This window comes from Tauraco erythrolophus, chromosome 26 (genome assembly GCF_009769465.1).
Source record: "Tauraco erythrolophus isolate bTauEry1 chromosome 26, bTauEry1.pri, whole genome shotgun sequence".
In the NCBI taxonomy this organism is placed as follows: Eukaryota; Metazoa; Chordata; class Aves; order Musophagiformes; family Musophagidae; genus Tauraco; species Tauraco erythrolophus.
The window spans coordinates 3,415,605-3,430,752 of record NC_141490.1 but is presented as its reverse complement, the minus strand read 5'-3'; the positions used below and the strand labels follow the sequence as shown (position 1 = coordinate 3,430,752).

The 15,148-nt window shown below is 49.9% G+C and overlaps 1 protein-coding gene across 4 annotated transcripts in view; it reads right to left on the bottom strand.

The window, feature by feature from the left end:
• GRIK4 (glutamate ionotropic receptor kainate type subunit 4) overlaps positions 1–15,148 on the bottom strand; it is a 132,291-nt gene that overhangs the window by 10,378 nt on the left and 106,765 nt on the right. For all 4 annotated transcript variants that reach the window (XM_086626856.1, XM_086626859.1, XM_086626860.1 and 1 more), the window contains one exon: positions 7,730–7,843. In XM_086626856.1, the coding sequence (XP_086482982.1) occupies positions 7,730–7,843 (114 nt within the window). The remainder of the gene's footprint in view (positions 1–7,729; positions 7,844–15,148) is intronic.

The following is a 15,148-nucleotide window of genomic DNA, read 5'->3' as shown; positions in this document are numbered from 1 at the left end:
CACCTGCCCTGATGCTGGCAACGGATGGGAGTGACAGAAGGGAAAGAAAGTAAATGGGGCTTTGCAAAAGCCTTGCAGGGAAACAGGTGACACCAAAGTCCTGCAGCATCTCCCCGCTGGGATTCATCTCCTAAGACTGTTCCTCACCCCACCTCAACCACTCCTGTTCCTCCAGGCGAACAAAGAGGTGAATTGATAGAAGATTCAAGACGGTCGCAGGGCTCTGCCCTCCCCATGGCAGGACGTGCTGCACCCCTCGCCCGCAGGGCCCCCGAGTGGGGAGTCCCCATCCGCAGCCCTCGTCCTCCCCAGCAGGCTGCAGACCACACTTGCGGGGCAGGAGGGGGCTCGCCTCAGCTCGGAGGTGGGTGGGATCCTTTGCACGAAGCAGAGTGGGGAAAAAATATTTTCATGCAGAAAAGGAGAGGAAAAAAAAAAGATGTGTGCAATATTTCTGGTTTCTTTCTTCAGCCTTGAAACGTTTCTTCTCTACAAAACTCTATAAAATTATTACTTTTATCTCAGGGAACATGATATTTTTATCTCCAGGATGCGTCAGAATTTCCTGTTTTTTCCTCAGTGAACCATATTCCCTTGAAAAGCAAGGCCTTGCTGCTAGAAAAAAATAGGTTGATCCTCTCTCTCAAAGTACCTTAAATTTTCACAAGGACACTGCCACTGCTGAAATCTTGCCAAATTTAGCAAAGTTTGTGCAAAGGGAGGATTAATTCCTAGAAGAAGTATCTCAAAAGCTGAACACCTCCCATTTTGGTGACCGTACTTCTCCCGCCACCACCAGATCCTCTGCAACACAGCCTCCTCTGGGGTGGAAAAAGTAGCCACTGATTTACCCCCGAGCACACCCACCACCACTGTGGGGAACAGGGAGAGAGGTGAAAACAGAGCACAAGCCACAGGACTAAAGAAGGGCAAACCTTTTAACATCCGTGCGGAGCAGAAAGCACTTCGTTTCAGCTCCGTGCACCCCTGACACGCCGCTCCCACCCTGAACGCTGCCACTGTTCAGGCAATGCTCATCTAACTCGGGCATCTTCTCTCCTTACCGTCTCCTCTGAAAGGCTCCCTGCAAAAGCATGAACTCCCAGCGCAGGGCTGAAGAGTCGCATTGACCCCGCGGGAGCACGAGCCCTTTGCTCACAGGAGCCTGTAGCTTCTGCCCCAAACCACAAAGTCAGTCCAGGCATCACAAAACCTCAAGCTCTACAGTTTCCCCAGGCGCCTGTAACCAGGAAGCCGCCCGCGAGTCAGAGCTCCTGCGAAGGCTTTTATTGTAAAGTCAGAGTGGAAACAGCCTTTTATCACATCTCGGCCAGGCTGTCAGCGTGTTTCTTACTGGCACCTTGCTCTGTTGTGTGCTGGAATCGTCTATCACTGTTTGCTCAATGCAGCTCACTCCAGCAGCCGTTTCCCGGCACTCGCAGCCCGGCAGCTGCTCCGCTGTAGTTTGCTTGCTTTACACAAAAGCTGCTGCCGGGGATCATCTCTGACACACAGAGGCCTCATTTTTCCCAAGTCTGCTGCTTCACTCTGCCCATCTGTAACACCACATAAACTAATAATAGCTGGTAATAAATAACACCTAACCTCAATTGCCATAGCAAACCCAGAGCCATCAAGGACCAGAGTCCTGATATTACAGAGCTGTGCTTAATCCAAAGGTGGTGAATAATTTTCTGTTTTCACAAAAGTCCCCAAGAAACATAGCTGCTTTTTTTTCCCCCCCTCTTCCTCAGACTCAGAGCAGCACTTTGAATTCTATTTCCACTAAAAACCACTGTTTTACTACTGAAGTATTCCTAATCGTATGCAAAACCTGAATTTCACAAGGTCTTGGTAGTTCTTCTGAAGACTAAGTTGCTAGAAAAGGCAATAGCTGTTGCACAAAAATCTTCCTCTACTAAAAATATCTAGGATACTGTGATATTCTCAGCTCCAGTCACCAGCTGGGACTACTAACATCTCAGAAACCTTCTACAGCAAACTCTACCCTGCATGAAGTGAAGAACCATCACACCATAACATCCTACTCCTGTATCCTTAAGGACAAAATGAGCTTAAGCTTGGGATCTACAACAACGTTTTAGAGAATCTGGCTTATTAAGCCTTTTAACAAATAGATAAGCTAAGAATCTGTGGTTCAGACCTTCCTGCACCCATTTTCAGGTTACTTTAAAATCACTTCCCAAGAAAAAGTTCAGGTTCTTCTGGGTATAATTCCAGAGTCTCTCTTTAAGATGAGGTCTCCCTTCCATACTGGGTTATATTACTGTGCCTGGTATAGGCAGGTGAAGTACAAACAGTGACAGATACTACGTTTTTCTTTTGTCCTTTCTCTTTTTTGGTCAATTGCTGCTGTGTTCTGCTTTTCCTTATATTCTTCCCAGAAACCCAACCCGAGGCTGCAACAGCCAGTGTCTGGGCGCAAACCAAGGGCCTTCAGAGCTGGAGATGCTGCTGGAAACTACACCCCCAGCATCCCAGAGGGACTCGCGTTTCCAGTATGTCCTTTGCTCACCTTGCTGGAGGCTCCTCTTGCCATTTCAGAGAGGTGAGACCATCTCATGAGCCTGCCAGCTCCAAGGGCACTCCCTCTGCACTTCTTATGGATCCCATCCAGAGGACCATGGACTTCTCAATGCCATCAGGAAGCCAAAGGTAGGTGATGTCAAAGCTCTTCTCCTTGCAGACTGCATGGCTTTCCTGGATGCTCCACAGACCCCTGTTTCCCTTTTTCATCTAGAGCTAAACTGGCCCAGCTCCCTCTCGTCTTCCACAGGTGTTTACGCACTCCAGAATGAGATGAGGCAATGGGAACCTGCAAGCTGTGAAGGGCACTGTCTGTCCGCAGCCCAGCACACTGCAGCTTCTTGAGCAGAAGATTGTTCTGGGCGGCTTATCCCTCCCCAGCATCCCAGAGCTGGCAGGAGACTCCCAGGCACTGGCAGCACCTCGGCTGGCGCTCCCTCGCGAGATGCTCCTGTAACAAAGTTCCTTTCTGTAATTAAGGCCTTGATGTCTTCTCTATGTTTCTGGGGCAGTTTGTCAATAAATTACACTCATTAAGGAAATTGCGTTGGAAGCTTTAAGTCTCAGGCTTGGCAATGACTCTCTCCTGTGACTTTCCAGTAGTAGTAGTTCTGTTTCTTTTCAGCTACAGTCATTTTCAGGCTGCTGCTACATATTCTTTTCATTCACAGTTGTGGATAAGAATAAAGATATTCTGTTCCCACAGAGGGCACAAACTCTCTCTTATCTGTCTGTTTTGAAGATGGGAATGATAATATCTGGAGCCTGTCAGATATTTTCAGCCGCTCCCAATACAGTTTTGCTAATTGGAAGAGCTATTTTTCCTGGAATAGAAATGTTCAAAACGTCCAATAATTGATGAAGGCCTCCTGCAAATCCTCAGATGGAAGCAGGAGAGATTCATTTACGCTCCTTAGTTGTTCTTGGAAGTTTTCACTTTCAGCCAGGGAGAACCAGTTTTCTGGGCAGGTACTTGTGACTGAAGAGCCTGATCATCCTGGACATCAAAGAAGAGGAGGAGGAGGAGTGGAGCTATATGGCATGGTCCTGGATTTGTCTGTGTTCAGGTCTGTGCCTTACAACTCCTTGCCTGCCCTGCACACAAAGCCTGAAGGCACCCCCGTGCTCGCCTGTTCCCTCTCAGAGACACAGTCAGCCCTGCCTATGTCATTTCTCATTTTTGTCCCCAAAAAGGCAAGTAAGAGAACTCTCTTCTGTCTCTGTAAGTCAGAGCAAAAGCAGGAAAACAGCCTGGAAAGGCAGAAATGTTGATGCTTGCTAAGTATAACTGCAGTGCATTTGGTACCACCAAAACAAAGCATGACTATTCTGGGACGACCATGTCTGATCCAGATGCAGATCCCTCTCTCTCCCAGGTCCATTCTCCAGCATAGATAAGAAAAACCCAAGAGCAGGCTGCTGTGAATCCTGAGCATAATTAGGGGGTGCCAGATGGGCCACAACTGACAGGCCAACATGTACCCCAACCCTGGGCATGCCTGGGGCCACTGGTTCCTCCCGTCCCTGCTTTGGTGGAGCAGGAGTGTTGCTGTCAGAGCAGCGCCGTGGTGCTCAGCACCTCTGCTTCCGCTGTTGAGCCTCCTCTGGCTAGGATGAAGGAGCTATTCATTTGGTCCTTCCCATTTCATAAGTCTTCTGCAGCAATCAAGTGGAAACACTTTAAGCCTCAGTTCACTTGGCCTAAACTCAGCTATACCAGTGTACCCACCAAGTCTACATCTTAAGGTAGAGCACAGTAAGGACTTTCAGGGCTGATGAGCCAGAATCATGTGCTAGCTACTCCCTCGTTCCCCGCCATAGAGGCAGGTAAGTAAGCAAAAGCATGTGCATGCTACAAATAAACCTGACTTTCAATATCCCTCTGTGCAGAAATGGCACTGGGCACCTGATTTCAAGCCCTATGTCAAGCAGAGGGATGGCTCGGGACTCATCATCTATCTCCTGCCTTCCACAGGTCCCACCAGATGGTCAGAACGGGAACATAACAAAACAAAGCAAACCTTTTCTCTTAGCAGCCCGCAAGTCAGAAAGCCTATTAGAGTCCCCGTGTCAGAAATCCATACTTGATTATATCACAACAAGTGAAATTGAGAAAAATGACAGCCCCATTTAAAGCTGCCATACATGGTTATGTGTGATAAGAGACGTGCGCTGTGGTGGCTGGGTTGGTGAGGTGGGGAGGAGAAAGTGGGGAGAAATTGTTTGCCACTGGAGTTACATGAAAATTAAAATAAAGTGTCATCACACTGGGAGGAGACCATGGCGTGGAGGCAACTCCTCAGCAAGAGATTTATCTGTGGTTATTTATTAGGCTATGTCTGATCTGCACCATGATTAACATACGTCAGCTGCAGTTTTTGACATTGCAGAGACGTTTGCTGGGGCAGGGAAGGAAGGGAGGGAGGGGATAGGAGCAGATGGGGCTGTGGGGCTGCCTCTCACTGCTCCCAAACCATGTCCTTAAAGGAAAACCAGGGCGACTAGCTGTCTTGCCTTTCCTTGTTAAATAAGTATTTACCAATTTAATGAGTTAATTGCCACACAGCTCTCAGACACTCTCCTCAAACTAAGCAGGAAAGGTCTGGACAAAGAGGGCTCAAGTTTTGCAGAGGGAAAGGGAGGCTCCAGGGTCCCTGTTGGGGAGTCCTCCCTGCTCCTGGGGAGGGCACGAGCCCCAGCTGGCCCAGCCATCGCTCCCCATGGCCTCAATGCAGCAAAGCAGGGCTGGCTGCGGGGTGACCTGGCCTGGGGATGCCCTGCATCTCCCTCACATGCCTGCCTTGGTCACTGGGTAGCTCGAAGTCCTAACTGGGTCCTTCATCAGGCAGCTGAAGACCGAGTCCTAACTGATAGCAGGGGACTATTTACCAAACACTTTTTAAGACTGTAATTATTAATCCTCTTCAGTTTGGTAAATGCCTGGAGGGCAGGCTGGAACATGGCTGGGTTGCATTGCTCTAGTACCAGCACAAGCAGCAGATGGTCCCTGCCCTGAAGAACTTACACTCTTAAGTAGATGTGTCAGATCCATTTGTATCGAGCTTGCACAGAGGCAGCAGCAAATGCCTTGGACTTAGAGAGCAGATCACATGCAAACCCTGCACCAATATTCCCGTGTTTCCTCTGGAGGGAGCGACATCAGCCTCACGCTGTTCAAGGAATGACAACTCATTAAGGGACTTGCTGAAGGTTACGGTGTAAATCGGAGGCAGAGCACGCATGATGCTCAATCGCCAAACTTGAAAAATGCAGGTGAGGGAGCAAGAAACTTGATTATAATCCCAGCCAAGTGACGCCAGCAGAAACACTTCCTGGCTCCACGGGCAGCTGGTGGTGTGAAAAAGCAAGTGTAGCAGGGAAGGGACAGTTACATTTGATTTCCGGGAGCTTGAAGAGTCTGACCCTTTTTGATCAGTTAACTCATCAATCCTAAATTCTGCACGTACCAGAGGAAACAGGATTTTAACTAGTTTTTAATTACTTGTTTGTTCTTGGCAGGAGCCACTCAGTACAGAGACACGTATGTGCAAATTTGTCTATGTTTGTATCAAACGCTGCATCCTTAACAGCCTTGGGAATGAAAGGGGGGGCTGTGGTGCTGAGAGAGGCAGCTTTAATTGTTTTATCCTTTTGGCTGCTATTGTTGAGCTGACAGGAAACCAAGACTGTAATTCGCAACACACTCGGCACTGTACAGAGCACATTTCCAAAACACAGATTGGGAATAACATGACATCCTGTTGCAAAGGACCTGGCTGCCAGCGCTCACCTCCTGCGACACCGGGGAACTGGGGGCTTTGCCTGGCCCATGTGGGTGTAGCTGGGGAAAATCTGTCCCCTCCTGAGCTTCAGGAAGAAGCCAGAACAATGAAAAACGGGAACACAAGAGAATCTATGAGAATTTAAGACAAGTGTTGTCTAAGCGAAGACATGACCCAACGCCACATACGTGCTGGCACACGAGAATCCCCTGGGCAGGTTCACAGCTGCTCTGCCCCGAGCCCCTGGGCCGTGAGCTGCTAAACAGCCACCACGTAATCCTGACCTGCCTTTCGGGCGGCAGCAGCCAAACACATCGCTGCTGCTGCCGGAGTTGCAGAGTTGCAAAAGATTATCGAATGCAGCGGAGCGAGAACCAGAGCCAGTTGCTGAACATCAGCGTGCCTCCCTTCTCGCTCCTCCCCGGCCGGTATGGAGGCAAGGGGGGCTGAGAGCACCTGTGCAAGGCAGGGAGCACCCTGAGAGTAAGGAGCCTTCCTTTAGGGTGAACAACTGAGAGGAGGCAAATGAGAAGGGCTGAGAGCAGAGAAACAGAGCCCACACGTGGCAAGGAGCTCCTTGCCCTCGGTGGAGTTCAGCCTATCGACCTGCCTGCCCCGGGGCACTGCCCTGGGCCACTTGAGGAGCGCCTCTTGCCCTCTTCCTGCCTGTGATTAAGCAAGCAGAGGACTGATCTGCATGTACAGCATTTGCAGGAGGTCACAGCAAAGAAAGTGATCCCAGATATCTGCCTGGCCCGATCTTATTGTCGGATCTGAGAAAGCAGCAGGGCTGCACACCGTGGAGGCTGGGAACATGACCGAGATGAGGGTATTTGTGGCCCAACACCCACTAGGTGCACCTGTAAGTATCCTGGCTCAGCCTCCCAGGCAGTTTCCCCACTAAGTGCCAGTGGATAGTGACTTCAAGCCAGGTTTGCCGCAGTCATGGAGCCACTCAGCTGCACTGCTGCACCCACCCAGCTTAGCCCACCCTTACATGCCTTGCTGCAGCAGGCTCAAAGCCACGCTAAATCATCCTATGGCTTTCGCTGGGCGTGAAGCAGAACCAAACAAGCTGACATCTACCTACGCTTCCCCTGGTAGCACCCATCTGGCAGGGTTTTGCTCATGGCCCCCCAACACACCAGGAAGCGTCGTGTGCCTGGGGAGGACAGGGAAGGGGAGCCAACAGGGCTGGGGGTTTGGACAATGGGAATTGAATTCACCAAACTGACACAGGGCAGAAAGACAGAGAAAAGAAGGAAATAAAGGTCGAGCACGTTTGCGTTTAAATAGGAAACCAAAATATTTTTATGAGACATCCATTTTTCTTCTATAACTAGGCACGTTTGCATGCAAATAATGGAGGGACATAAACGGTTATAAAACAAGTCTCTTACCATATGAACTCGGTAGAGAATGCTAATTCCCAGAGTCATGAACGGCTTAGAGAAATCAATCACCTTCTCCCGCTCCGCTGTAATCGTCAGCCCCGCCACAGCCAAGTCAGCTTTCTGTAGAGAAAGGAGAGCAGAGAAGATCAGGACCCTGAGCCTGGGAAAGGTGCAGGGCAGGAAAAGCAGTGGACAGACACCTGCTCCTGGAGGATGGATGTCCCATCTTTCTGGGATGGGGAGCATTTGCTGCAGGGCAAAACCCAGGCTCTGTGGAACCAGCAGGAGGTTTGCTGGTGATGTCCACTGGTTTGGACACTGCTCCCGCACCCCTCTCCCCCGGTGGGTTTTGCACAAGCCTCACTCAGGTCGCTCCATAGTTCAACTCACCTTGGGCTCTGAAGCATTCTCCTTGTTTTTCCTCTCCTCCCTAAGACACTGAGCATTTTTATCATTATACTTACAGGTTGACAACAACCCACAAAGCCCACAGTGGGGAGCCCGCTGTGCCAGGAGCTGCACTAACACCCACCAAAACGCAGCCTCTGCCTCCGAATGCTCACAGCCCGATTCCTGCTCACAGCACCTCCTGTACAGGGGGGTGGGAGTGGCAATTTCTATTCATTTGATCCATTATGACCTGGCAAAACAGGAGCCATGGAGACAATAAATATTGTACTAATCTAAAGAAGATACAACCTCTCCTTTCCAAGGCCCTTGTTGAACACAGCTGTCCCCTTCCAGACAAGACTGTTATTTGAAAGCGCCCTAGGTAGGAAAGCATAACAAAGCAGCATCATTACCCCTGTACCCTGAGTCAGGAAGTTTACAAGCCTGCCAACCCCAGACGTCCAAAATTGCAGATTGGTCTCTGAAAAATTCAGAGGACTGGCATAAAATTTTCCAGATTGACTTACAAAGCAAACGAGATTAGGGGAAAAAAATAAAAAGAGTTTCTTCCAATGTTAATACCCTTGTAATATAGATAAGGGATTTGAATTTTAAACATTATTTTTATTACTATAGCTCTTTTAATGTCTGTAATTGCTTTCTGTAAAAATGAAACCTCCTCCATTCCCTTATACATTTGTTTGCCTGCTTTGCAGGATGATGATTATGCCAGTGGAAAAAGAGAAGGGGGGGGTAAAAGAAAAGCTATTTGCACTGGTTGTCCCTGAGTTTAATAAGGTCTGTGCAGAAGCCAAGGCACCACCAGGCCAGAAGACAGAGTAACACATGGAGCTTATCTCCCCGGATCCATGCACTAGTTGTAAATGCGCCACACAAAGGCAAATTTGTGGGTGCCTCACTTTTACCGTGCTGTCTGACCCTGCTGCTCTTGCATCATTTTCCTTAAGGACTAATCACCGCCTGGCAGAGCATTGCCGCGGTTTCTTTCACCCTGCTCCACCCTCAACAGACCTGCCCAGTTACAGGCAGGCAGGCAGGGATGGAGGGAGGGAAGGCCAGTGAAAGGCTGGAGATGCAGAAGTGAAGAGCAGCACCGCTGAAGCCCGCAGGAAGAAGGCAAGGGAGAAGAAAGGCAAGGTGATCTGCCAGCCTGCCCAGGAAGGGGGGGGTCACAGAGAAGGTGATATTTCACAGTCCACGCAAGACTGCTTTATTGGACAAGCCCAGTGCCAGATTTTTGCAATTGTTTCCAAGCAGCTATTACAGATTCCTAGGAGGTTCAGGCTGGAATGAATTATGAGCTAGGGAGAATTTCTGCCTAGCCAGACATTTACCCACTGGGTTTTTAAAAGGCACCAATAAGCACAATGTGGCGTGTGAGCAGTTGAGCCCTGTGTAAACACCAGCAGATTACTCAGATGGGATCAGTTCATCTGTGGACCATGGCATATGAGGAATTTTATCTGCAAGGAAAGGCTAAAGCTTCCTAAACCTCTCCTGTCTACACTTAAAACGGTTTGCAGGTACTATTGTCCTGGGGAGAGCTCTCGCCGCAAAGCCCCTCATGAAAATACAGATTAATCTAACAACAGATTTCTTCTCCCAGTTCTCCATACTGAATACAATTCTAACAGCAAAGTCTAAGACTAAATAGATGGTAAATAAGCCACATCAAAAGTGTTTCATGCAAAAGCTCTAAGGACATTTCCATTCCTATCCAGAGGCCAATACAAAGGTGCTGGTGAAAGGAGCAGGTTTACCCAGCTAAGTCAGCATCCCTCACTGCCCTGACCCTCTCAGAGCTGGGACATGGATACCCTCAGGGAACTTTGTGTGCTCCAGTTATTCCCCAACTATCATCCTTTGAGACCTGTCCAGATCATGTAGGCAACAACATCTTGAAAGCTACTCTTCCCTGTGCAAAATACAATACAAATCCATCCCCCTCCCTTTGCCTGTGGAGCAGAATCTCAACGCAGCAGCTTTGTCTTCCCCAGGCATACAGACATTTTGCCCAGGACCCTTCTCTCATCTCCAGAGGGTCCTGCTGTTCCATTAGCATTGATTTTCTTCTGCTCTTTCCCTGCCTGGTCAGCTTTTCTCCTTTCAGGACTTTTGCAGGCATCAGAGCTACAGTAGGTCCCAGCTTGCTCTAACTTGCACACACGCACATCTGCCTTCTCCTGGGCCAGAGCTCGCTGCAGCAGAGACCGGCTCCTCGCAGCACAGCTGGGGCTGTGCTCTGACAAAGGCTCTTCTTCTCTCTCTGCAGGCTCAGAGGCCATGCAAGCTAAGAGCTGATTTCTGACAGCCATGAACTTTGATCAGGGAATGGCATGCAATGTATCCTCTGCCTAAATATCATCCATTTCATGCTGTTGACTGCTTCCTGATGTTCACAAAACTTCTTCTGACTCACTGAGGTCAGTGTACCTTAGTTACAGAGGAGCTTTGCAAACCTGGGCGCTCTCCAGCCCTCCCCACCTGGGCATGGGTAGGAGTTGGCATTTTATACGCTCAACAATGCACTGGGGGAAGAAATGGATTTTGCATTGTGCTTCCACACTGTGTCTGCAACCAGGCCCTGAGGAAAGGGAAAGCAGGAGGCAAAGGATGGGGGGAAGAAGGGGCAAACACTGTTTAATTTTCATCCTTCCAGCACCATTACAGCTATAAATGTCAGCATGAAACAGGCTTAGAAAAAGACCCAAAGCATGTTGGGAGTAGAGACAGACACTTCTTTAACAAAACACTGCTTAAACAAGGCCAAACTCTCGCCAGGCGAGAGGAAGCCCGGGTGGGCTGGTGTCTGAGATAAAAGCATGAGCTGCCACCACCACACCTGGCATTAACTGTGGGATCTGCCTGCGTTAGCAGACAGGCTTGCGCTGCCACTGGAAAGGATGTTAAACATGGGGGCCGAGCTGGGCTCCTGAAGAGGAAGAACAATTAAGCAGCCTTAAGAAGCAAATTGCAAGGACTGTCAGTCCGGAGGAGGCGGCCGCCTCCTCGCTGCGGATGCTGACAAGGCTCATCTCGGCGCTAATGGTGATGAATGGGGCCTGACGTCAGCCCTCAGCCCGGGCAGAGAGGATCCCGCCAAAGCCTCCCGCGGCACGGGGTACCGGCCGGGAAACTGGCCCTGCTCTGGCCCTGCAGCGATGCACAACCTCCTGTCAAGCTACGGAAACAAAACGCAGTGAGAAAGTCCAAGAGGCATGAGGCTTTGGGACGTCTCTGTGTCAAACACAGCGAAGAGAAGCCCAAAGGACATCTCTGGGAGCACGAGGCTGGGATTTCTTCCAGGAACACGAGTCCCTGACTTGAACAGCACCTCGGATGCTACATCCCTTGGGTGTGTATGAGCGCGCCCTTCTCACCACCACTTTGCGCTGGGGTTGGACTGGGTGATCTCCAGATGTCCTCTCCAACCTCTGCGATTCTGTGCAACCCTGCAAAATAAGCAGCAGCCACTGCACGGCACCTTGCCTGCAGCCTGCTCTCCTGGGCAGTGGCTCCGGCACCACCGTGGCCATGACAGAGCAGCCTCTCTGCGTCTGCAGACCTGTCCCACGGCACGACGGGTACAGCTCCGGATCAATGTACTGATTGCTGCTGCTCCAGCTGCCCATCTGATCTGACAGGAGCTATTTTGGGTTGTGCAGCTCCTCCGGCTGCAGTGAGTGGCAGCCAGGTTGTGTGCTCGGATGCATATTCTTGCATTTAAAAGCAGGGCCAGATGAGGGTCACTGAAAACTGGTGTTTGGGTTTTTTTAAGGATGTGCATGAATTTTGCCATAGGAGAAGTGACAGACTGAAAGCCCTGGAAAGTGCAGCCTTCCGTTTAGGCCACAGTCAGGGATGGGATGACTAGCAATCACTGCAGATGTCGGCCTCAAGTCTGCCTTCACCCATCCTTCTTCACCTGGACTGTCTCCAGGGATGGGAGGAAAAAGTCTGCGCCAGGTGTTCACCGTGCCCATGGCAAAAGCCAGTTAAGGTGGAGCACCAGGAATAGGGACCCTAAGCCCGCAGAAAACAGTGGTGAGACCTAACCAGCTCACACCACACCCACCATCTCGTGTGTGATTTTGGCAGAATCAGCAGCGCGATGCAAACCTTGCTGCCCAAACACTTGCTGTGTTTGCTCAACAACCCACACTCCCTTGCTTCCCCACTCTCCCTTGCTCCCACCCTCTCAAGCCCCCCCACGTCACACTTGCCAGCGCGCTGGCGTGCAAACAGACTCCCCCTCCCTCCCCTCACCCACGCACAGCTTTTCTCGCTGAACACCAACACCCACTGCTGAGCGGAGAGCAGAACTCTGCCAATTTTGAAATATCTTCTCCCTCCTTTCCTCTTTCTGCCATTCCCTGTCTCTGGAGCCATTGAAGGGAGAGGGTCTCTGATTGATTGTAAAGCACCACTTGGTCACCAGCAAGGAAGCTGGTAAAAACATCACCTCAAAGCTTTCAGGACCTTTCAGTTCTTGGTGTTGCTGTTCTGAGGCCAGACCCTTCCATGAGATGGACAACTTCACCTCCCTCACCTTAAAAAGAGCTTTGCCCACCTCTGATCCCGGTCAGATTCAAACCACTGACATAGATGCCAAAGGTCTAGCATCATTCCCCAATGTCTCACTCCCCAAATGATCCTGTGCAGAAGGGAAGAGCAGGAGCTTGCTGTCCCCAATCCCTCCCTCCTCACTCCCTGCACAATAAGGCACCTTCTGCAGCAGCACCAGCCTTGCCCAAATACTCTTGTCCTGGAAACACTCACAGATCTGCTGTGTTACCACCATCTACTGTGATATGTTAACTAAGTAACGCCGAAGGAAGCCTGGGCACCTGATATAGGCTGCACAAAACACCCAGCCAGTCTGTACAGGGAGCGCTCCTGCTGGGGCCGCTTTGTCCTTCCCGTCCCCTGTACCTTGTCGCAGGTGAGCAGACAGGTCCTCTGTACGGATCCCGGCTGCATCAGGGGGGTGTTTCTCGGAAGTCTTATAGAAAAACTGCAGCATCAGATTCCTGCCAACAAAGCTTCATGGCAAAACCAAACCGCACCATCTCTTGTTAGCTCAGCTCTATTCTCCGGTGGCATTCCGGAGACAGGTAAATTCAGGAACTGGTGCCAAGGGATCTCTCAGACACAAGCCTGTCTCCTCAGGGAGGAGCAAGGGAGCCGAGCACCCACAGCTCGCTGCGAGCCGATGTACAGGCACTGAGCACAGCCACCACGGCACTCTGCTACCAAGACATCAAATGCAGGCATGGCAGAACAAGGAGAAAGCTGTCACGTTGCCTTGAAAACACATTCGTTGGCTCGAATCAGGCTAGTGAATTCACTTCAGCTCGAGGATGTGCCGGAGAGAGAGAGAAAGGGAAGACCAGACAACCATCAGGGATTCTGAGCCAGAGACCATACTGCAGCGGGAAGGAGCAAGACATAATTCTTCAAGCCCTATTGTCCCCTAAGGCTCTGATGCCAAAAAATAGGAGACGGGAAGATTTGCTGTCCCCCCTCGTTCACTTGTTAGGGATAGCACACATGTACGATGTCAGCCGAACTTCTGCAGACTGCAGTTGTCTCTGCTGGAGCTGGCAAGGCTGATGGGGGAACCTGCCCCGGCTGGAGTGCAGCTTCACTGCCCTGCTCACTCAAGGAACGAGCAGGGTGCTCAGCCTCCCTGCCCCGTATGCACAGACGGACCCATTAGCTCGGTGTTTTCTAAGTTTGTGACATCTTTCACTAAAGAATGGGCTCGAGTCCTTCCAAGTGATTTCTCCCAAGCTAAATCTCCATCAGCTCATCACAAAGTTTACAGGTTTCCCGATGTGACGACGAGTCAGACTGCTGACCTAGACACAGGAGTCTCTCCAGCTCTTCCACTAATCCCCCAAGGCATCCCAGTTCCCCTCTTCCTTAGCTCTTAATTAGTTTTGTGAGCAGGTCGATATGATATGTACTGGTGCATTTGGGTCAACAACAAATTTATGCTTATATAGCATCCTTCTCAATCATATCATAGTGCACAATTAGCTGTAATAGAATTTTCAGCACTTAGGAATAAATCAATAGCTGGTTAATTTAGAAGCAATAAAATGAAACACTTTTCCTGTATAGCCTATAGTTGCTCTGAAGAGATTCAGTGCCACAGCAGGATTACAGAGACAAAAAAAAAATCCTCGAAAGGTATTGCATGGAGCTGCATAATTTTCTGACCTTCTGGTCCTGCACATGAAGTACGTGTGAGTCAAATCTCACTTTCTGACAGCTGATCAGGGTCAAGAAGGCATCACTTTCCTACAATAAGACAGCACTGTAAAAAGAGACAGGTGCAGAGCTTTTATTTTGGGTAGGATTCAGGAAGTTTTGAGCCCTGTGACAGGTTTGCGTCCCTCTGTGCTAAAGGATGTACAGAGAAAAGTGCCCAAGGAGTAACTCCACGGAAAGAGGAATGCATGTGCCCAGCACAGGATCTGCTGGCTCTTCTGCTTCAAGTGGTCCTGAAGTGGGACAGGGGATGAACAAGGGGCTGGAACCAAGGACAAACCCCCTCGAGGCTGACTGCCAAGGAAGGAGAGGAACCCCTTGGATGGTGAAATTACCTCAGAAAGCAACATCCCAAGCAGCCCTAAATAAACACAACAGCGTGCACCCAGACAGATCTGCCCTGGCTGACCTATCCAAAGCACCAATCCCTGGGACTGATCAAAAACTCGCTGAAACCATTATAAAGACTCTAAAAGGGCTCGAAAGAACAAAGCAGAGAAAGCTTTTTCTCTATTCCAATTCTTCATTCAGCCTCACACAGGCTTTGCCAGCTCTGCCCTGCTGAAGCAGAAGTAAAAATTCTCCTAAATAAGGCTTGAGCTGCAGAAGAAACAAACGGTTTCTATGTGAAGATGAAGTTAAAACACATATCGTTACAGAAAAACAACCCTCCAGAAGCTCCCATTTAATGGGGAGGCACTGCCAAGGTTAGTAGGCCAAAAATTTGATGGCTGTTCC